Consider the following 24,092-nt stretch of genomic DNA (forward strand, 5'->3'; position numbering starts at 1 on the left):
TGGTTAAACAACTGAATCATATAGCAAAGACTTTTCATGAATAGTACTTTCAAGACAAGCATCAATAAGTCTTGCATAAGAGTTAACTCATAAAGCAATAAATTCATAGTAAAGGTATTGAAGCAACACAAAGGAAGATTAAGTTTCAGCGGTTGCTTTCAACTTGTAACATGTATATCTCATGGATATTGTAAACATAAAGTAATATAATAAATGCAATATGCAAGTATGTAGGAATCAATGCACAGTTAACACAAGTGTTTGCTTCTTGTGATGGAGAGAAATAGGTAAACTGACTCAACATAAAAGTAGAAGAAAGGCCCACTACTAGGGAAAGGCTTACCACCGGCGAGTTGAAAAGGCTTACCGCCGGCACTTTCGGATTCGCCGGCGATCACCTCGCCGGTGGTAAGGGGTTACCCCCGGCGCTTTCGTATTCGCCGGCGGTAATATGAGATTACCCCTGGCACTTTCCCATACTCGCCGGCGGTAATAGGATACCACCAGCGCCTATCCTATTCGCCGGGGATAACATGGATTACCGCTGGCGAATCACGAATATGCCAGTGGTAAGTAAATCAGGAAACAAAAAAAAAATAGGCAGGTATCAAACGTATGAATAGTACTTTAGATTTCATTCGAACACATGGAAACACAAATAGACACGTCAGTCATTCTGTATGTTCATTTTACAAACAAAAAATCGATATGTCCCCAACAGCTCCTCCGCCCACAGATCCATGGCCGTCCCAGCACCTCCTCAACCCACAGATCCATCACTGACCCCAGCAGCTCCTTCGCCCCCAGTCAGCACCGCCCTGATCTCCTCCGGCAAGCACCGCGGTAGATCATCCCATGATCTCGTTGACGATCGTCCCAGTATCTCGCACCCCCAGCTCCTCGCCTCCTTTGCCTGGCACCTCGCCGCCCCAAGACCAACAGCAGTAGCAACGCCTCCCTAGCAGCAGGAAATCTGTGTAAGCAACAAAACAACATCAGCGAGAATGAAACCACCAAGTTTGGATCGAAATTGCACTCCTCCACCAGAACAACGCTATACTAAATTTTTATTAAGCAAGTTCAGCTAACTGCATTTTTTTACAGTGTACACAAGCACTAAATTTATTGCAGTTACTCCAACACAAAGCAATAAAAAGATTGACACTAGCAAGCAATATTGTACCATTACCAATTTAACATTAGAGAATCAATGATTATATATCTCACAATCATATTCTTAGCAAATCGATCACAGGAAAGGGGTGGAAATTATATTTAGTGGCTTTCAAAACAATAGATGGAACTTAAAAACCAAGCACATCATACTCATGACACATTTCAATAACAACAAAACCTTGTTCCAGTTAAGTCACAGGGCAACCGTCAAGTTTTTTCAGCGTTCCATCAGACACTTAAAAGGTTGTCGTCATTTGAAGGTTAGGAGATGGGACCTGATGTACCAGCCACACCTAGCACTGACAGATGCAGAACCTTTTCTCAAAATACTAGATCAACCATATGATTTCACTACACCATAGTTTCAAATACCACAGAGAACCACACTATCATACAGTGCTTTAACGAATGAATATAATTCTATGTTATATCAGCATTTCCAGTAGCAGCTCATTACTTGAGAATGGTATAATTGTCGAACGAACCAATGCAGTTGTGTTATAAGAAAACTTCGAGTAATATAATTCCTTTAATAACAGTACAAACACAAATATAGTGCCAATGAAGTTGAACAATGGAAAACTAGATAAAAGAAGGCCATATATTGTAACATGTAACATGTAAGGTAAAAGAAGATCGTATGGTCGTAAATTTGTTGTCTTGACATGCTATCAGTAGCAATTAATTAATCAGAACATTGCTCACAGTTCCCAATTTAACAGAACTTGTGCAAGAATGCAAAACTTGTGCTGCTAGTAACAAAGGAGGAGATGGGTCTCACCAGCAGCCGGAGATACAATTCAATCACGCTTGGAGCTCGGCACTGCCCTTGGATACAACTCCCACCCCATGGCCACATAGCCTGCAGGTGATACAATTCAATCATTCAAACAAGGGGTGAAGCTAGAAGTAATACAAGTAACGTAAAACTGGTTAAGTATTCTGCAACATTTTCGGAGTACATACAATGCATGTGTTGTAGGCATTTAGCAAATTAAACTCAACCTCAAAAGAAGGAAATTAACCAAGTTTGAGCAATAAATGTAATGGTAACGAATCAAAGTGGTAATAGAACGAAGTGGGAGTGCTAGTGTTCTCTAAGGTGAAAATGTGTGGTTGAGATTTTTTTAGTGTAAATCTGTAATACATCTATCTACCACAACACACCCACTCATCCAATTCAACCAATCAAAAGAAGATTACAGGCTGCAGGCAGAAAATGCATCCTGCTAGTAAACTGGTAAAAAGCCTACAATCCCATAGTTTCTTCCAAATGTCCAACCTGATAACACCCAAAACTGGTAGAAAGCATACCTGCTGAAACGAGAGGACATCAGACCGGAACCGCATGCGCTCCCCTTTGTCGCACTTGATCGATTTAGGCACGCCGGCGACGGTCAGGCTGCCGGGGAGCACGATGTCCTGCACCCCATCGCGGTCGAGCTCGATGAGCGGCTCGCCCCGCTGCTTGCAGAACTTGAGGCGGACGTCGGCGGCGACGTCGTAGCCGAGGCCGATGGACCGGACGGCGGACTCCGCGGCGTTCCGCGGCAACTCGAGCCTACGCGCGGCCATCCTCGCGCATCCCACGGCGCCAAAACTCCAATCGTAGACTTAGTATAATCCTGCCGGAAACAGCTGAAATGGTCAAGGACAGCCGGAAATTCCCCGCCGAATCGGGTGGAGCTACAGGGGCTACGAGCGGCGGATCTAGACGGAAACACACGGAAGTTAGGTGGGATTGAGGACCAAAAGCTCGTACCTTTGCGAATCAAAGTCCAAGATTTCGCGGACGGGGTGGCGGCGGCGGAGCAGGTGGACGCCGCGACGAGGCGGAGTCGCAGAGGGGCCGCGGGCGGTGGCCGCACGGCGGCGGCGGCTGGTCTGTGGGGTGGGTCGTGGGGTAGAGCGGGGCGGGGCTAGGGTTTTGGATTTGGCGTGGGAGTGGATCGAGTAGGGGTTGGGGAGCAACCGACGGGCTGGACGCGTGCTAGGCAAAATGAAAAGGGTGGTCCACGGGTTAGCCCCGGCGAAATCCATCTGGCACTGGCCGCGATTGCCAGCGGTAGGGCCTATTACCGCCAGCACCTACGGTTCACAAACGCCGGCGGTAAGTGCGGGCTGGGTGGCCCATCCTGACACTCGTTATCCCTGGCATATTCGTTTCGTGTTCGCCGGCGGTAGAGCTCGCTATCACCGGCGCTTCTGGGCCAAATCGCCGGCGGTAAGGCCAGGCCCAATTGAAACCCCCTGGAAGGCATTACCGCTGGCATCTTTAAATCGTATTTGCCGGCGGTAAGGAGTGCGGCTATAAGCCTTTCCCTAGTAGTGGCCCTTCGAAGAGGAAAGCATTGATTGCTATATTTGTGCTAGAGCTTTTATTTTGAAAACATAAAGAGAGCATAAAAGTAAAGTTTTGAGAGGTGTTTGTTGTTGTCAACGAATGGTAGTGGGCACTCTAACCCCCTTGCCAGACAAACCTTCAAAGAGCGGCTCCCATGAAACATTTTTATTTTTGGGTAGCACTCCTTCCAACCTTTACTTTCACAAACCATGGCTAACCGAATCCTCGGGTGCCTGCCAACAATCTCATACCATGAAGGAGTGCCTTTTTATTTTAGTTTTATTTAGATGACACTCCTCCCCACCTTTGCTTTCTCAAGCCATGGCTAACCGAATCCTCGGGTGCCGTCCAACAATCACATACCATGGAGGAGTGTCTATTTATAAAATTATGAAGGTTAATTAACTGGGACTGGGAATCCCATTGCCAGCTCTTTTTGCAAAATTATTGGATAAGCGGATGAAGCCACTAGTCCATTGGTGAAAGTTGCCCAACAAGATTGAAAGATAAACACCACATACTTCCTCATGAGCTATAAAACATTGACACAAATAAGAGGTAATAACTTTTGAAGTGTTTAAAGATAGCACCCAAGCAATTTACTTTGGAATGGCAGAGAAATACCATGTAGTAGGTAGGTATGGTGGACACAAATGGCGTAGTTTTTGGCTCAAGGATTTGGATGCACGAGAAGTAATTCCTCTCAATACAAGGCTTAGGCTAGCAAGGTTATTTGAAGCAAACACAAGTATGAACCGGTACAGCAAAACTTACATAAGAACATATTGCAAGCATTATAAGACTCTACATCGTCTTCCTTGTTGTTCGACCCTTACTAGAAAATATCTAGACCTTAGAGAGACCAATCATGCAAACCAAATTTTAGCAAGCTCTATGTATTTCTTCACTAATAGGTGCAAAGCATATGATGCAAGAGCTTAATCATGAGCACAACAATTGCCAAGTATCACATTGTTCAAGACATTATACCAATTACTACATGTAGCATTTTCTGTTTCCAACCATATAACAATTAACGAAGCAGTTTCAACCTTCGCCATGAACATTAAAAGCTAAGAACACATGTGTTCATATGAACCAGCGGAGCGTGTCTCTCTCCCACACAAGCATGAATTTATTCAGAGAATGAAAATAACAAAATGAAAATAAAACACACAGACGCTCCAAGTAAAGTACATAAGATGTGACCGAATAAAAATATAGTTTCAAGGGAGGAACCTGATAATTTGTCGATGAAGAAGGGGATGCCTTGGGCATCCCCAAGCTTAGATGCTTGAGTCTTCTTAAAATATGCAGGGATGAACCACCGGGGCATCCCCAAGCTTAGAGCTTTCACTCTTCTTGATCATATTGTATCATCCTCCTCTCTTGACCCTTGAAAACTTCCTCCACACCAAACTCAAAACAAACTCATTAGAGGGTTAGTGCATAATCAAAAATTCACATGTTCAGAGGTGACACAATCATTCTTAACACTTCTGGACATTGCTCAAAGCTTCTGAAAGTTAATTGAACAAAGAAATCCATCCAACATAGCAAAAGAAGCAATGCGAAATAAAAGACAGAATCTGTCAAAGCAGAACAGTCCGTAAAGACGAATTTCTAAGAGGCACCAGACTTGCTCAAATTAAATGAAAGTTGCGTACATATCTGAGGATCACTCACGTAAATTGGCAGAATTTTCTGAGTTACCTACAGAGAATTCAACCCAGATTCGTGATAGACAGAAATCTGTTTCTGCGCAATAATCCAAATCTAGTATGAACCTTACTATCAAAGACTTTACTTGGCACAACAATGCAACAAAATTAAGATAAGGAGAGGTTGCTACAGTAGTAACAACTTCCAAGACACAAATATAAACAAAAGTACTGTAGCAAAATAAACACATGGGTTATCTCCCAAGAAGTGCTTTCTTTATAGCCATTAAGATGGGCTCAACAGTTTTAATGATGCACTCGCGAGAAATAAGAGTTGAAACAAAAGAGAGCATCAAGAAGCAAATTCAAAACAAATTTAAGCCTAACATGCTTCCTATGCATAGGAATCTTGTAAATAAACAAGTTATGTAGGCATAATGCAATAAGCATAGGAAAACTAGACAAGCTCAACTTCAAAATTTTAAGCATATAGAGAGGTGTTTTAGTAACATGAAAATTTCTACAAACATATTTTCCTCTCTCATAATAATGTCCAGTAGCATCATTAGCAAACTCAACAATATAACTATCACATAAAGCATTCTTATCATGAGTCTCATGCATAAAATAATTACTACTCCCAACATAAGCATAGTCATTCTTATTAATTGTAGTGGGAGCAAATTCAACAAAGTAGCTATCATTATTATTCTCATCATCAAATATAGGAGGCATATTGTAATCATAATCAAATTTATCCTCCATAACAGGCGGTACCAAAAGACTACTATCATTATAATCATCATAAATAGGAGGCAAAGTATCATCAAAGAAAATTTTCTCCTCAATGCTTGGGGGACTAAAAATATCAAGCTCATCAAAACCAGCTTCCCCAAGCTTAGAATTTTCCATATCATTAGCAACAATGGTGTTCAAAGTATTCATACTAGTATGTTCCATGGGTTTTTTAATTTTCGCATCAAACCATACATGTCTTAACTCAGGAAATAATTTTAAAAGCTCACTGTTGCTTTCCATTATGCCAAACTAGTGAAAAACAAGAACAAAAAGATGCAATTGCAGGATCTAAAGGAAATAGCTTCGAGTACTTACAACGGCGCCGGAAAATAGCTTAGTAGCCAAGATCCGGAGTGTGAGTACCTTTTACCTTTCCTCCCCGGCAACGGCGCCAGAAAATAGCTTGATGTCTACTCACGCTTCTTTTCCTGTAGACAGTGTTGGGCCTCAAAGAGCAGAGGTTTGTAGAACAACAGCAAGTTTTCCCTTAAGTGGATCACCCAAGGTTTATCGAACTCAGGGAGGAAGAGGTCAAAGATATCCCTCTCATGCAACCCTGCAACCACAAAGCAAGAAGTCTCTTGTGTCCCCAACACACCTAATACACTTGTCAGATGTATAGGTGCACTAGTTCGGCGAAGAGATAGTGAAATACAAGTGGTATGAATAAATATGAGCAGTAGTAATGGCGCCAGAAAATACTTGATGCTACAACTGGCGTGTGGTTGATGGTGGGAATATTGCAGGTAGTACAGATGCAGTAGAACAGTAAACAAGCGATGATTGCAGTATTTGGAAACAAGGCCTAGGGATTATACTTTCACTAGTGGACACTCTCAACATTGATCACATAACAGAATAAATAGATAAATGCTATACTCTACACTCTCTTGTTGGATGATGAACACCACTAATTGTGTAGGGCTACAAGAGCACCTCAATGCCGGAGTTAACAAGCTCCACAATATTCGATATTCATATTCAAATAACCTTAGAGTGCATGATAGATCAACACAACTATACCAAGTACTAACATAGCATGCACACTGTCACCATCATACTATGAAAGGAGGAATAGATCACATTAATACCATCATAGTAATAGTTAACTTCATAATCTACAAGAGATCATAATCATAAACTACGCCAAGTACTACATGATGCACACACTGTCACCATTACATCATGAAGGAGGAATAGAGTACTTTAATAACATCACTAGAGTAGCACATAGATTAATAGTGATACAAAGCTCATATGAATCTCAATCATGTAAGGCAGCTCATGAGATCATTGTATTGAAGTACATAGGAGAGAGATTAACCACATAGCTACCGGTACAACCCCTTAGCCTCGAGGAAGAACTACTCCCTCCTCATGGGAGACAGCAGCGGTGATGAAGATGGCGGTGGTGTCGATGGAGATGCCTTCCGGGGGCACTTCCCCGTCCCGGCGGCGTGCCGGAACAGAGACTCCTGTCCCCCAGATCTTGGCTTCACGATGGCGGCGGCTCTGGAAGGTTTCGAGTACCGTGGCTTTTCCGTATCGAAGATTTAGGTCAGGGACCTTTAAATAGGCGAAGAGGCGGAGTCGGAAGGCTGACGAGGCGGTGACACACTAGGGGGGCGCGACCCCCCCTCTGGCCGCGCCAGCCTAGCGTCTGGGGCCCCCAGGGCCCTCCTCTGGTGGCTCTCGGGTGTTCTGGAAGCTTCATGGAATTTTAAGATCTTGGGCGTTGATTTCGTCCAATTCCGAGAATATTTCCTTACTAGGATTTCTGAAACCAAAAACAGCAGAAAACAGGAACTGGCACTTCGGCATCTCGTCAATAGGTTAGTTCCGGAAAACGCATAAAATCATCATAAAGTGTGAACAAAACATGTAGGTATTGTTATAAAACAAGCATGGAACATCAGAAATTATAGATACGTTGGAGACGTGTCAGGGACACAAGAGACTTCTTGCATTGTGATTGCAGGGTTGCTTGAGAGGGATATCTTTGACCTCTTCCTCCCTGAGTTCGATAAACCTTGGGTGATCCACTTAAGGGAAAACTTGCTGCTGTTCTACAAACCTCTGCTCTTGGAGGCCCAACACTGTCTACAGGAAATGAAGCGTGAGTAGACATCAAGCTATTTTCTGGCGCCGTTGCCGGGGAGGAAAGGTAAAAGGCATTCACACTCCGGTCCCAGGTAACTAAGTTATTTTCTGGTGCCGTTGTGAGTGCTTGAAGCTATTTCCTTTAGATCCTGCAATTGCATCTTTTTGTTTCTTGTTTTTATTTCACTAGTTAGGCATAATGGAAAGCAACTATGAGCTTTTTAATCTATTTCCTGAGTTAAGACATGGATTGTTTGATGCGAAAATTAAAAAACCTATGGAATCTTATTTGCATGCTAGTAGCAATGATATTAGTATGAACGCTTTGAACACCATTGTTGCTAATGATATGGAAAATTCTAAGCTTGGGGAAGCTGGTTTTGATGAGCATGATATTTTTAGTCCCCCAAGCATTGAGGAGGAAATTTACTTTGATGATACTTTGCCTCCCATTTATGATGATTATAATGATAGTAGCCTTTTGGTGCCACCTACTATGGAGGATAAATTTAATTATGATTACAATATGCCTCCTATATTTGATGATAGCTACTTTGTTGAATTTGCTCCCACTACAATTAATAAGAATGACTATGCTTATGTGGAGAGTAATAATTTTATGCATGAAGCTCATGATAAGAATGTTTCATTTGATAGTTATATTGTTGAGTTTGCTCATGATGCTACTGGATATTATTATGAGAGAGGAAAATATGGTTGTAGAAATTTTTATGTTACTAAAACACCTCTCTACATGCTGAAAATCTTGAAGTTGCGCTTGTCTAGTCTTTCTATGCTTGTTGCATTATGCTTCATGAATTTGTTTATTTACAAGATTCCTTTTCATAGGTAGTGGGTTAGGATTAAATTTGTTTTGAATTTGCTTTTTGATCTCTCTTTTGCTTCAACTCTTATTTCTTGCGAGTGCATCATTAAAATTGCTGAGCCCATCTTAATGGCTATAAAGAAAGCACTTCTTGGGAGATAACCCATGTTTTTTTTACTACAGCAATTTTGTTTTATATTTGAGTCTTGGAAGTTGTTACTACTGTAGAAACCTCTCCTTATCTTTGTTTTATTGCATTGTTGTGCCAAGTAAAGTCTTTGATAGCAAGGTTGATACTAGATTTGGATTACTGCGCAGAAACAGATTTCTGTCTGTCACGAATTTGGGCAGGGTTCTCTGTAGGTAACTCAGAAAAATCTGCCAATTTACGTGAGTGATCCTCAGATATGTACTCAACTTTCATTCAATTTGAGCATTTTCATCTGAGCAAGTCCAGTGCCTCTAAAAAATTCGTCTTTACGGACAGTTCTGTTTTGACAGATTCTGCCTTTTATTTCGCATTGCCTCTTTTGCTATGTTGGATGGATTTCTTTGTTCCATTAACTTTCAGAAGCTTTGTGCAATGTCCAAAAGTGTTAAGAATGATTGTGTCACCTCTGAACATGTGAATTTTTATTATGCACTAACCCTCTAATGAGTTTGTTTTGAGTTTGGTGTGGAGGAAGTTTGCAAGGGTCAAGAGAAGAGGATGATATATGATTAAGAAGAGTGAAAAGTCTAAGCTTGGGGATGCCCCCGTGGTTCATCCCTTCATATTTCAAGAAGACTCAAGCATCTAAGCTTGGGGATGCCCAAGGCATCCCCTTCTTCATCAACAATTTATCAGGTTTCTTCTCTTGAAACTATATTTTTATTCGGTCACATCTTATGTACTTTACTTGGAGCGTCTGTTTGTTTTTATTTTTGTTTTGTTTGAATAAGTTCATGCTTGTGTGGGAGAGAGACACGCTCCGCTGGTTCATATGAACACATGTGTTCTTAGCTTTTAATGTTCATGGCGAAGGTTGAAACTGCTTCGTTAATTGTTATATGGTTGGAAACAGAAAATGCTACATGTGGTAATTGGTATAATGTCTAGAATAATTTGATACTTGGCAATTGTTGTGCTCATATAGATCATGTTTAAGCTCTTGCATCATATACTTTGCACCTATTAGTGAAGAAATACCGTAGAGCTTGTTGAAATTTGGTTTGCATGATTGGTCTCTCTAAAGTCTAGATATTTTCTGGTGAGGGTTTGAACAATAAGGAAGACAGTGTATGTTGTGGGTATACTTCATGGGTGTACCATCGACAGTGCCTAGATCCGGCAAGCCCGGGTGGCCCACGGATGGTGATGAGGCATGTGGCCCATCGGGCGGCCCAGTTGCTGTTGATCATGAAGGAAGAAGTCCAGCCCAGGATCAGCAGGCCGGATCCGTACCGACCTAGGAGTGACCCGGATCCAGGGAGGCCCATGAGGAACCCGGATCCAGTACGACGTGTATGGAAGGCGGATCCGTGACGTGCACGGCAAGATATTGTATCGTAGCTAGGCTATCTGTAATCCGGCTAGGACTCTCCATGTAAACCCTAGATCCGTGCGCCTTTATAAGCCGGATCCCGGGAGCCCTAGAGGCACAACCACAACTCATTGTAACAACGCGAAAGCGCCCAGATAATTCCAGACAAGCAGCAGTAGGCCCTGTCATCGTGCAGGTGTTCCGAAGCTGGGTAACTCGCGTACCACCGTCCCGTGTGCACTCCGCCCTATGGCCCCTACTTCTTCTCCCCCTCGTGAGGATCCCTCCTCCGAGGTACCGTCGATTAGGCAACGACAGTTGGCGCCCACCGTGGGGCCTGTGGCGGCAGGAGGCCGGAACAGGGAGGGTTACGCCATGGGACTCTACGACGACACCATCGCCGTGGGGCGCGTCCTTACGCCGGAAATCTGCCGATCGTCCCTCCGGATGAGTGCTGGATTCCGGCTAGGACAAATCCCGTCAAGCTCTCCATCGTCCCAATCGGCGGCATTCACATCTTCATCGGGGAAACCGTCGATTCCGACGGAAACCCACTGGTAAGTAACGCAGACGCGACCGCCGCAGAGCTGGACGCTGTCGCGAAGATCCGATCTGAGATGCAAGAGCTTCCCAAGGAAGATTCCGCCTCGGATCTGGAAATTTCAAAGCCCACCCAATCCGCCCCTAAGCAGGAAACAAAGGTGGAAGACCAATGCAGATCCGCCTGGGTTTCCCAGGTGTTAGAAAAGCAGAGGTGCCACTTCGTACACTTCTTGGCCCATACCGCCGAACCGCCTCAAGAAGACGGAGCTGGTCCCGAGCAGGTAGAGGCACCGGAAAGCGGCGCAGATCCGGATCGTGCTCAGCTTGTCGGAGAAAGCGAAGCTCCGGTTGAAGAGTCGATTTTGGGCAATCCGAGCCCAATTTCCGGCGACACCCCGTCCACGGAATCCGACGACTTCGTTCGCAAGATAAGGGAGTACGGATACGGCGATCAGCTCCGAAGTCGACTCCGCCCAGCCCAAGCAGGTTCTCGCAACGGTAGCAGCGCTGGGACAAACCGGATCCGGAGACCAAGTCGGTCAATCTGACCCCCAACCATCCCATCAAGGATCTCCAATGTCTCGGTGCGACCCCAAAGGGATTCTCCCTCGGAGGAAATCTTGTCACGAGAGGAGGTGGCCGCGCGAGCAGTTCTTAACACACCTATAACCCCGCGCGACGCCGCAGATCAGGAGCACCTAGAGCCCGCCAGAAAGGAAAGGCTGGCCACAGCCAAGAGGCACGCCGATACCGAAGCTGCGATAAGGATAGGAAGGGCGATCATGCACTGGACGGAAAACTTCGAGAGACAGGACCGCGAGATTGCTGCCACACTCGAGCAGGTCAAGAGCATGAGGGCTGAGTGGGAGGTAAAGATGACCTATGCGCAGCGGAGGCCGATCGAATTGTTAGAGAAGCAATTCCGCCTCGCAGAATACCCTTCAACACGCCCGCAGATCACCAGCCGCTGGAAACTCCCAAGGACAACATACGTAAAGCAGCGGAATTGCTGAAGAAGAAGGACGAAGAAGTTGACATCAACTATCTCCGCACACTTGTCGCTTCAAAGAATGCAAAGCAGCAGAGCAAGGCGTATACTTCGCGCAGGTTGGAATCCAATCCGGATAATCGTGTATCTACCGCGCAGAAGGACGATGAATCGCACACCGGATCGTCGGAGCGCAGAAGAAGGGCCAGGGAGCACCCAAATCCGATCCCCGTTCCGTCACGTACGCCTCCGTCGGATCCAAGGAAGGGAAAGGACGCGATGTACTCCGGAAGAGACAAATACCGCAACCCCTCACCTCCACCCAACGGTTACCCGCGACCCCTCGCCGCCGTAGTCCAGCCGGAAACACCAGGCCCGTAGGGCATGGTGCGCTTGTTATCCGTGACAACGTGCCGCCAAGAAACAGAAACAGGGAGCGCTCGCCGGAACCTCGCCGGAATCAGAACAATGTTCATGAGCCCGAGCCCAGAGGAGTCGGAATGAAGACCGCGGTCCGAGCCTCGCCGGAACCGCGATCCGTAACCTCGTCGGAGCCGGGACCCGAGCCTCGTCGGAGCCGTGACCCGGAGCCTCGCCGGAACGACCGGGGCAGCCGGCGCCAAGGCGAAGGCAGCCACAGGAGCCGGAGTCGCACCGGAAGGCCGAGGAGATTCGGATGGCGGAAGCAAGAAGTCGACCGCCCACCTCGCAGGTCTCCCTCCCCACCACCTAGCGGTGGCGGCGGAGGTGGAGGCGGAGGCAATGGCCGGAGATCTCGCTCTCGCTCAAAGTCTCCTCGCCACGGCTCGCGCGACGCGCGGGACCGCCTTAACGAATACGTAACCGACTACATTGGCCCGAAGTGCTTTGGCGGATGATTCGAGAGGAACCAAAGCCAAGGATGAACCTCAAGCTACCCGGAAATCTGAAGCACTATGATGGCACCGAAAGGCCGGATACCCGGATCGAGGATTACTACAATGTTGTAACCTTCGTGGAGGAACCCCTAACATCGCCTCGCCGCATGCTCCAGCTTGTACCTTGTAGGACCAGCCCGGATCCGGCTCGGTGACCTCGAGAAGAACTCCATCTTTTGCTGGTTCGACTCTGAAGAACGCTTTGAGAAACACTTCAGGGGCACCTACAAGAGACCTGCCACAACAAGCGACCTACTGTGCTTGCATCCGTAAGAAGGGCGAAACATCAAGGAATTTCCTCACCCGATGGTTGGCATGCGAAACGAGTGCGAGAACGTTGACAACCGCACGCAATGCGCGCCTTCATTGGGGGCTTGCGGCGAGGAGGATTGCTGCGACACAAGCTAACCTGCATGGTCAATGCAAATCAACCGACGTTGGATGACATGATCACCATCGCTAGCGATCACACCGCCGCCGATGACGACGCAGCGGTGATCTCGCAGCCACGGCAATCCCCCGCACCAACAAAAGAAGAACCGTGACAACGGCGGCAGCAGCAGCCATAAGCGCAAGAACCCCGATGACCGAAGAGTGGCGGATCCGAGATGGTCGCCATGGCGTTTCAACGCGGAGGTCCAGGAGGCGGAAGAGGACGCGGACGCGGAGGCGGAACCGGCAGGGTCAGCAGCATACCTCCGAGGTCACCGCTGCCGGATCCCGCGCACCGCAAACCTATGAGGAGTACAGAGACATGCCCTGCCCGGCCCATCCGGATCCGGTTACAGGGAAGTCCACCCATACCAACCGCAATCGCAAGTGGGTCAATGATCTAAAGAACGACCGGAAGCCGGATACAAGCGCGCCGGAAGCACCGCCCTCGCGGCAAAGGTGGCAAGGGCAAGAATAAGGACAAAGAGGATGATAGTTCCGAGGCGATGGATGAGGATGATAACTCGCCGGATCCCAAGGCAGGATCCGCAGGAAAATCCAACCCATTCGACAAAAAGAGCGTGGGGGCTTACCACACTTTCCTCGGAACCCCAACAGTACGCGCCTCCAAGTCAGCTACCCGGATCCCGAACGCCATAGTTCCGCCGTGCCGCAAGACGTCAGTGGTCGGAAATCCCGTGCACATTTGATCGGAAGGATCATCCCGCAATTGTGCCGAAGGAATGCTACGCCTTGGTTGTAAGTCCCCGCATCGATGGGTATGACTTCTCCAAGTGCCTCATGGATGGTGGAGCTAGCCTGAACATCATGTACTGGAGACTCTAGAGCGGATGAACCTCACCAAGGAACAGCTCAAACACAGCACCACCGAGTTTCATGGCGTGGTTCCGGGTAAGAAGGCGAACTCCTCGGCAGCATCACACTTCCCGTGGCTTTTGGCGATGTTCATAATTTCCGCGAAGAGAAGATCACGTTTGAAGTTGTGCCCTTCAAGAGCTCCTACCACGTCATCTTCGGCAGGCCCACCTACCACAAGTTCCACGCAAGAGCGTGCTACATCTACAACAAGCTCAAGATTCCGGGTCCTAAAGGTATGATTACCGTATCCGGAGACTACAAAAAGGCTCATGAGTGCGAGTTAGGCGAAGCCGCCTTCGCAGAGTCTCGTGATATCCGGGAGAAGAGCCGAAAGGCTACAGAGCCGCGGTGGATCCGACCGACATGCAGACCACCAAGAAGCAAATCTCCGAGCGTAAAACCTCCTTCAAGCCTTCGACGAAACCAAGAAGCATGACCTCATCCCAGGTGACTCTTCCAAGCAGGTTTCGATCGGAGCCAACATGGACCCCAAATAGGAAAGCGCTCGTCGAGTTCCTCCGCTAACATGGATATCTTCGCATGGCAACCTTCTCGACATGTCCGGAGTACCTAGGGAACTCGCCGAGCACTACCTCAACATAAATCCGGGGCCAAACCAGTGAAGCAAGCTATGCGACGCTTTGGAGATAAGAAGCGCCGCGCCATAGGAATGGAACTAGCAAAGTTACTAGAAGCAGGTTTTGTAATAGAAGTTATCCATACCGATTGGGTCGCGAATCCCGTCCTTGTACCCAAAAAGAACACTGAAATACTAAGAATGTGCATCGATTACTCTGGCTTGAACAAACATTGCCCGAAGGATCCGTTCCCCTTGCCGCGCATTGACCAAGTCATTGATTCGACGGGGGCGGAACTTCTGTGTTTTCTTGATGCGTATTCCGGGTATCATCAGATCCGGATGAAGGAATCCGACCAAAAGGCGACTTCATTCATTACCCCCTTTGGTACTTACTGCTATGTTACTATGCCTTTTGGTTTGAAAAATGCAGGTGCTACTTATCAACGTACGATGCAGCGGTGCCTGAAGGACCAAATTGGCCGGAACGTGCACGCTTACGTCGACGACATCGCGGTCATGACCCGGAAAGGATCCGACTTGATCAGCGATCTCACAGAAACCTTCGACAACCTCCGCAGTACAAGATGATGTTGAATCCGCTAAAGTGCGTCTTTGGCGTGCCACCGTAGGAAAACTCCTTGGCTTCATAGTCTCTCACAGAGGCATTGAGGTTAACCCGGAAAAGATCAAGGCAATCCTGTGCATCAAAAGGCCAACTTGTCTCAAAGATGTGCAACGACTAACTGGCTGTGTTGCAGCAATCAGTAGGTTTGTCAGCCGTCTTGGCGAGAAGGCACTACCTCTGTACAAGCTGCTGAAGAAAACAGACAAGTTTGTCTGGGACGACGCAGCTGATGCAGCTCTTCGAGGGTTGAAAGAAATACTTACTTCCCCTCCTATCTTGGCAGCTCCAGCAGAGTCAGAGCCAATGCTCCTTTACCTGGCAGCTACCAACAAAGTCGTCAGCCTCGTCATCGTGGTGGAGCGAAAGGAAGAAGGTCATGAATATGACGTCCAGAGACCTGTCTACTACATCAGCGAGGTGCTGACGGAATCAAAACAGAGATATCCTCACTTTCGAAGCTAGCTTATGGCGTGTTCCTAGGCAGCCGGAAGCCGAGGCATTATTTCCAAGAGCATCCCGAACAGTCGTGAGCAAGGCTCCGCTGTCAACAATTCTCAACAACGCTGACGCAACAGACGTACGGCTAAATGGGGCATCGAATTATCCGCCTTCGACATCGCTTACAAGCCAAGGACTGCGGTAAAATCTCGTGTTCGGCAGATTTCGTTGCAGATTGGACGAAGCTCCGGATGCAAGTCTGGAGCCGGAACCAGAAACATGGGTCATGCACTTCGACGGATCCAAGCAGCATCAAGGCTCAGGAGCCGGAGTCACCTCGAAGTCCCCTACCGGAGAAGAATTGCAAGATGTTCCGCAGATCCACTTCGAAGCTACCAACAACATGGCGGAATATGAGGCTCTACTACACGGTCTGCGCATTGCTAAGGAAATTGGGATCAAGCACATCATATGCTGTGGAGATTCCGACCTGGTGGCACAACAAGTAGCCGGAACCTGGAACGCCAGAAATTCCGTCATGGCGGCCTACAGAGACGAAGTTGACGAGATTGCCAAGAGCTTCCTCGGATACGAAGTCAAGTACGTCAGGAGAGACGATAACACGCGGCAGACATGCTATCCAAGCTCGGATCCGCAGAAACCAATTCCGCCTGGCATTTTCTGGAGCATCTCCGGATACCCTCGCTTAAGGGCGCTAACCGGAAAATCCAGAGGTGGCAGTGTCTCCGGCTAGGGAAGTGATGGCTATCATTCCGGCCTGGACCCAGCCTTTCTGGACTACCTCATCGATCGAAATTGCCGGAGGACGAGGTCCTCGCACGACGATCGTCAAAGCGAGCACGAACCTACACAATAGTTGATGGACAGCTCTACAAACGAAGTGCAGCAGGGGTATTTCTTAAATGTGTCTCCAATCAAGATGGCATTGAAATCCTCAGAGAGATCCACGCAGGGGACTGCGGGCATCACGCCGCTCCCAGATCACTCGTTGCAAAAGCTTTTCGGTTAGGTTTCTATTGGCTTACGCCTAAAGAAGACGCCGATAAAATAGTCAAGACCCGCCGAGGTTGTCAGTACTACGCTACTCAACCAAACGCTCCAGCCCAAGAGCTGAAGACCATACCTATCACCTGGCCATTTGCGGTCTGGGGGCTTGATATGGTTGGTAAGTTAAAAAAATCATCTCCTGGCGGTTTTGAGTACCTCCTGGTCGCTGTTGACAAGTTCAAGAAATGGATCGAGGCTAAGCCGGTGAGAAAAGCCGACGGTGCCACGGCACTAAAATTCGTCTGCAGCCTCGTGATGAGATTCGGCATCCCGCACAAAGCATAATCACAGATAATGGCACGAACTTTGCTCAAGGAGAATTGAGGGATTATTGTGAGACAATGGGGATACGATCGGACCTCGCATCCGTGGCTCATCCACGGTCCAATGGTCAGGTTGAAAGGGCTAACGGCCTAATATTATCAGTGAATTAAACCACGCCTTGAAGGACCGCTGCGACGAGCAGCGGAGCTTGGGCTGATGAGTTGGAGGCTGTTCTGTGGAGTTTACGAACTACCCCTAACAGATCAACAGGTTTACCCCTTTTTCCTGGTATACGGATCCGAAGCCGTACTTCCCTCCGACATCATCCACGATTCACCGCGAAGTTTCCGCCTACAATGAAGAAACAGTGACGAGGCAAGACAGCTATCTGTGGACCTGATCGAGGAAGCTCGGAACTTAGCAGATCGAGATCCGCCATCTATCGACAAAAGCTCCGACGTTCTCACGGTCGTCGAGTTCGAAACGCTCCTTTATGGCAGGAGACCTGGTCCTCCGCCTTCGACAGGTGAAAGACCATAAGCTGCAATCTCCATGGGAAGGACCCTTCGTCGTTAGCAAAGTGCTTCATAACGGGTCGTACTACCTTGTTGATTTCCGCGAGTTAAGGGATAGACCTGCTTAATCGGCACCGGAAACGCAAGCGTGAGGATCCGGATGACATCTACGATGAAACAGATCGCCCTTGGAATATCGCACAGCTACGTCCTTTCTACACTTAGCATATATTTTCCGAGTTCTAAACTCTGTAATAGTTATACATGATCAATGAAATAAAGCTTACGGTTCACTCTTTTGAGTCTTTTACCTCCTTTACTTGTTCATTTTAGATCGTGTATGTTTTTTCCAACTAAAACCGCAGAGCTGGATTTTTCCGCCTAGGCGTGTATGAAAGTTGTGATTTTCAAAATCGTCCTTTAGGACGTAAGCTTAAGTTTTACGATAAAGTTGTTATCTCGTTGCGAACTCGTGGATTCCTAGTAGCGATTTCCGGCACCTATGCCTGGGGGCTTGTTTCCACGGTTATGGACGGATCGCCATTGGGCTTCGCTGCCGCCGGCGAGCGTTTCCGCTAAGGTTTTCCGGCTCGTGGAAGGTCAAGCGAGCAAGCCGGAAAATAACGAAGTCAGCACTTGCTTTCCGACATAAAACGAAACATGCACATAATATTTAACGGATAGCAGGATAAGTGTTTCCGCCCCATGCATAATTGTTTCGTTCCTAGCTACTTAAGAATTTAAAGTCTTATTACAAACCCTCGCCGGGGGCCAAAATGATGCTTTGCTTTTCCCGCAGAATAAAAGTTCTCACTCCCCCTTAGCCGGAGAAGTTTTGCCCTCCGGATCTTGTTCCTTGGCGCCTTCGGCCGGAGAAGATACGTCTTCTTCACTTTCCTTTTCTTCGGAAGCAGCGGTGCGGGTCTTGGGTTCTTCTTGGGGCGCATCCTTGGAGCTGGTCCAGGTAAACTCGGCTCCGGATTCCGCAGTCGCGCCCGGGCGTCGAGATCCTTCAAAAGTTCCGCTTCTAAGGCCTCGTCGGCAGCGAGGACGACCTTGTCGTAGAATTCCTCGTGCCGGATCCTGCGCGCGATGCGGGTGTCGTAGCCGCTCACCGCATCCAGCAGCTCGCCGACGTCCGCATCCGAGGAACGCCCGTGGTCACTTCATCAAGATCAAGACCCGGAGTATGTGCTAGGCACATGGTCAAGGCCATTGCAGCTGCGCCTCGGGCTGAAGATGCTTGTAGATCAATCACCAGCTCGGCGAACGTCCATCTTACCAATAAGCTTGCGCACGTCACAAGTGCGGCTCCTTTTGATGTTCAAATTATGGCATATTTTGCGGGAGGCGGAGATGAGATCCTTGCAGTCATCACCCGCGAGTTGCGAGAAGATCGTCTCGTGGGAACAAATTCCGGCGCTGTTCCGGTACCCAAGCGGCTCTACGTAAAAAGATAATCAGGATATAGGCATGCAATTTGAGCGCAAAGTAAAAAGAATCGGAGCAAAAATCTTGACAAGGTTCCGATATCATACCCAAGATGTTCTCATTGAGCAAGTCCTGTCTTTGCTCCGCTGTCTCCATGAATTTCCGGAGTCCGTTGAGCTCCTTTTGCTGCCTCCTCGATGGTCTCGCTGTCGCATTCTTTTTCAGCTCCAGCTCGCCCTTCTCCCCGATATGCTCGGAGTTTTTCTCCGCCACTGCTTTTCGGCCTGCTCCCTCTTAAGTTCCGCCTCCTTTAGCTTCGTCTCCAATTCTTGGTACGAGGAGCGCAGGTTCTCAAGTTCACTAAGCTGTTGCAAGGGAGGAGGATGCGCCTATAATAATATACGTTAACGACAAATTTGAAGTCGGAATTTGGTTAATAACGAAGAAGGCGGAAACCAACCTTGGGCGTACGCGCTTGTTTAGCCAGTTCCGCATTCTCATCCTTCAGTGGTCCGGATATTTTCCGCCCGACTCGAGTAACGCGGCGCTGCAGGCAATGTTCTTGTGCAGCTCGTAGTGCGGCCGCTCGTTGCTCTGTAAAATTTAAATGTTGCAGGAGTAAAAATTCCGCCTGTAGCGGTGGTTTTTTTAAAGCATCATTGCCGGAACTTTTCCGCCATAATGCTTGGGGGCTACTGGTCCATTCTAAAAAACTTTCCCGGAAGTAATTTTTCTCTAAGCATTTAAGCGCTAACTACTTTTTGAGTTTCCGCCTACATGCTTGGGGGCTACTGGGGAGTACCTTTTGCTTGCAGATAAGTTGATCGCAGAACCGGCCAATGTTTTTCTTGAAGTCCTGGATCTCCGATGTCCCGGAATCCGGCTTCCCGTGCGTTGTTCAGCATGGCGTTGAGCAGGTCTTGTTCAAGTTCCCACTTCTCCGCCTCGCCAGCTTGTTAAAAAACTTGGTGGCATACGCCTTGGGGGTGGAAGTGGTGTCCGCCGGATCTCCGAAGTTCTTCGGAAAACGACTATGTCGCCAAGACCCTCTCCAGCCTTCTCGGAAGTGACTTCCGCATCTCCTTGGCCTTGTGTTTCCGCCTCTTCTTGGGCAGGGCTTTTGGCCTTGGGATCTTCTTCCTCCGTGTGCTCGCTGCTAACCGGAATTATTTCCGGTGGAGTGTTTGCGGCAGGCGGGGGAGATGGGTCAGCCTGAGGAGGCGACGGTTGAGGAGTTGGGTGGGAAGCGCTGGGTGGAACTGGAGTAGAGGGACCAACAGCCGGAGATTTCTTCATGTACTTCGTGATGGGCTCCTGGCTGGTGGTCCGCGTGGTAGCGGTTTTCGGATTCCTGCAAACAAGTGAAAGGGTTTAGACAAGAAATAATTTCGCTAAGTAAAAATCGCATCATGCTCGGAAACTCACGGGGCGCCGGGAATGATGGGGCGTGTGCCCTGGCCAGCCGTCGAGAGCATCCGTAGACGCGCACGCTCCGCCTTCCTTGAGTCAAGCGGAGGTGGTTTCGTCGTCTTTGGCTTCTTGGCGGAGGCCTCGCCGCTAGCTCCGGCCGAGCCGGAAGCCTTGGCGCGGGGACGCTTTGTAGGTCGAGGGGCCGCCTTGCGGGGTGCCTGGTCCTCTTCCTCCTCGTCGTCTTCCGGAGCCTCCTCCGCCGTGTCGCTGGTAACGGGGACGCGAATGATGGTGCGGAAGTTGTTCTCCGCCAAAGTATTGAGCTGGAAGGAAAATGAACAGAAGTTAGAGTTATCCTTGTGAAGTTTGAAGCAACGGAAAGAACGAAGCTTACCGGAGGACACTGATCGTTCGTGTAGATATCCTTGAACAGTTCCGGGACCTGTTGGCCCCTCGGAATCTTCACCAGCGTCTTGAGTCTTCTTTTCAGAGAGTCAGCCGGAAGATCATGGCGGGTAACCCGGAGAAGATCATCCGCCCCGGTGTAAGCGCACATCAACCGCGCGTTGTAGCGAAGGGGCTGGATTCTCCGGGAAAACCAGCTAAGTGTAAGCTGGGCTCCGGTAAGTCCGTCGTGGACTAGCCAGGAGATTCTCCGCGCAGCTTTCTCCAAGGTTGGAGTCAGGGCGAGTGGAGGGACGAAGCTCCAGCTTGCAAGTTCTTCCGGAGGTTCGTTGACGAACTGGGGAAGGCCTTCGTGGACATCCGGAACAGGAGCATTCTTCTCGTAGAACCATCCGGCGTTCCAAGACCGGACGGCCTCGTGTGAAGCGTGGGGAGGATACATACCATGAGGGCGGAGCATAAACGTCATGCTTCCGCAGTTCACCATGGCTTTGTCCTTAGTTTCTTTCTTCACTCGGAAAAAGAATTGCCACAACTTGACATCTGGCCGGATCCCAAGATGTCCTTCGCAGAGAGTCACGAAGTTGGACAAGAGAAGGTATGAATTGGGGCAAATGTTGTGGGGCTGGAGCCCGTAGGTGTTGAGGATGGAGAGAAAAAATTCCGAACAAGGGAGTGAAAGTCCGCGTTCCACCCAAGCCTTGGTCATGACAACTTCTCCGGCTTCTGGCTTGGGGGCGTCGGAGTCACGAACGAAACTCCAGTGTGTGGAGATCATTCCCTCGTTACGGAGCTCTCTAAGCTCCACGTCGGTGGTTGCGCAAGGCCACCATTGACCTCGTTCTCCTTCACGGATCCGGGCCTTGGACGCCCTCTTGTTTTCCGCCTCCCGCACCTTTGCCGCCATCCGAGCTTGTCCCTCGAGTTCTTCTTGGAGCTCTTGGAGGGTAGGGATCCAGCTTGGAGCGGTGCTGGAAGATGCGGAAAAAGGTTGAGCTAGTCTGATGTCGAAAACATACGGTGGTGAATGATATAGGATCCGGGCATATGGGTTCTATTTGGTTGGGATCCGGGTTACTCGAAGAGCTACCAGTGCAAAGTGACGATTCGAGTGGCATGCTTCCGGCTGCACCCATACAAAGTGTCTGAGTACCCGGATCACTAAGCCTATCTTCTACACTAGGTTGTCTTCTACAAGTCCGGCGTACTTACCGCTAATGGCGCGGTGGTGCGACGGAGCTCCGGCGGAAGATGAGGTCGCCGAACTTGAAGGAAATCGGCCCGCGTGACCACGAATCGGCGGCGGAGCAAGTTTCCCGTTCAAACGTGAGAATCTTGGAGCGAGGGAAGCCTTGGTTCGGCGGCACTCGAAGTTCACCGGGGCGAAGTTCGCCGGAATCAAGATCTGGCGGGCGGCGCGGCGCGAGGAGGAAGACGATGTGGTGAGAGGGGGTGAAAGAATGAATTTTTACCGGGCCGCGGGGTATTTATAGGCCGCGCTCGGAGATTCGGGATCCGGATCCAACGGTGGAAACTGAACGGTCGCGCCGTTGGATGGATGACACGTGTTTAGGTCAAATGCGGTAAAACGACGTGGAGGTAACTTAACCATGCACTCCCGAAAATTCCGGCTGAAGATTTGCGTCAGCGAAACTTTAGCGCGGGAAATGAGGAAGTTGTGTGCGGGAAATACGGAACTTCCGTTGTTAAGCATGATCTGAAGACGAAGGATTTCCGAAACCGTTAGAGTCTTTTAAGATTCCGGGTGATTCTGTGAAGATAAGATTGACTTTCGTTCAAGCAGGGAGTAACCCGGAAATGTTCTTTGGAACGTCGATGGATGAAGTCCCTCAGGATGGGAGCATTTTCCGGCTATAAGTTGGAAAAAGAAGAAAATGCAAAGTTGGAGCTCTTCAAGTTTCTCCGCGTTACCAACGTTTGCCGGAGATCATGATGGACCAGCAAGTCGGAAACCGCAGGGGAAACTCGGAGAACTCTGGGGGCTACTGTTGTGGGTATACTTCATGGGTGTACCATCGACAGTGCCTAGATCCGGCAAGCCCGGGTGGCCCACGGATGGTGATGAGGCATGTGGCCCATCGGGCGGCCCAGTTGCTGTTGATCATGAAGGAAGAAGTCCAGCCCAGGATCAGCAGGCCGGATCCGTACCGACCTAGGAGTGACCCGGATCCAGGGAGGCCCATGAGGAACCCGGATCCAGTACGACGTGTATGGAAGGCGGATCCGTGACGTGCACGGCAAGATATTGTATCGTAGCTAGGCTATCTGTAATCCGGCTAGGACTCTCCATGTAAACCCTAGATCCGTGCGCCTTTATAAGCCGGATCCCGGGAGCCCTAGAGGCACAACCACAACTCATTGTAACAACGCGAAAGCGCCCAGATAATTCCAGACAAGCAGCAGTAGGCCCTGTCATCGTGCAGGTGTTCCGAAGCTGGGTAACTCGCGTACCACCGTCCCGTGTGCACTCCGCCCTATGGCCCCTACTTCTTCTCCCCCTCGTGAGGATCCCTCCTCCGAGGTACCGTCGATTAGGCAACGACAGTGTAGAGTCTTATAATGCTTGCAATATGTTCTTATGTAAGTTTTGTTGTACCGGTTCATACTTGTGTTTGCTTCAAACAACCTTGCTAGCCTAAGCCTTGTATTGAGAGGGATTACTTCTCGTGCATCCAAATCCTTGAGCCAAAAACTATGCCATTTGTGTCCACCATACCTACCTACTACATGGTATTTTTCTGCCATTCCAAGTAACTTTCTTGAGTGCTACCTTTAAAATTCCATTCTTTGTCTTTGCAATATATAGCTCATGGGAAAAATAGCTTAAAAACTATTGTGGTATTGAATTTGTACTTATGTATCTTATTTCTTAATAAGTTGCTTGTTGAGCGATAACCATGTTCCTGGGGACGCCATCAACTATTTCACTTTGTTGAATATCATGTGAGTTGCTATGCATGTTCGTCTTGTCTGAAGTAAGGGTGATTTATCATGAGTTGAATGGTTTGAGTATGCATATTGTTAGAGAAGAACATTGGGCCGCTAACTAAAGCCATGATCAGTTTGGACAACAATCCTCAATCTCTTATGAGAATATTATCTGTTGTTGAATGCTTACGCATTAAAGAGGAGTCCATTATCTGTTGTC

At 48.5% G+C, this 24,092-nt stretch overlaps 1 protein-coding gene across 1 annotated transcript; it reads right to left on the reverse strand.

Moving 5' to 3' along the window:
• Positions 1-609: 609 nt before the first annotated feature.
• On the reverse strand, positions 610-3,159 carry LOC127323391 (MACPF domain-containing protein At4g24290-like). The gene is made up of 4 exons (XM_051351543.2): positions 2,939-3,159; positions 2,491-2,801; positions 1,958-2,038; positions 610-973 (listed from the first exon to the last, which is right to left on the reverse strand). The coding sequence occupies exons 2-4, from the start codon at positions 2,749-2,751 to the stop codon at positions 959-961; spliced, it is 357 nt and encodes a 118-aa protein (XP_051207503.1). The 5' UTR covers positions 2,752-2,801; positions 2,939-3,159; the 3' UTR covers positions 610-958.
• Positions 3,160-24,092: the final 20,933 nt, after the last annotated feature.

The sequence above is a fragment of the Lolium perenne genome, chromosome 1, assembly GCF_019359855.2.
Source record: "Lolium perenne isolate Kyuss_39 chromosome 1, Kyuss_2.0, whole genome shotgun sequence".
Taxonomy (NCBI): Eukaryota; Viridiplantae; Streptophyta; class Magnoliopsida; order Poales; family Poaceae; genus Lolium; species Lolium perenne.

Coding starts and splice junctions, on each gene's coding strand:
- LOC127323391 (XM_051351543.2), bottom strand. CDS start 2,751: ATGGCCGCGCGTAGGCTCGAGTTGCCGCGGAACGCCGCGGAGTCCGCC. Junction 2,039..2,490: donor ATGTCCTCTCGTTTCAGCAG/GTATGCTTTCTA, acceptor TATCACCTGCAG/GCTATGTGGCCATGGGGTGG.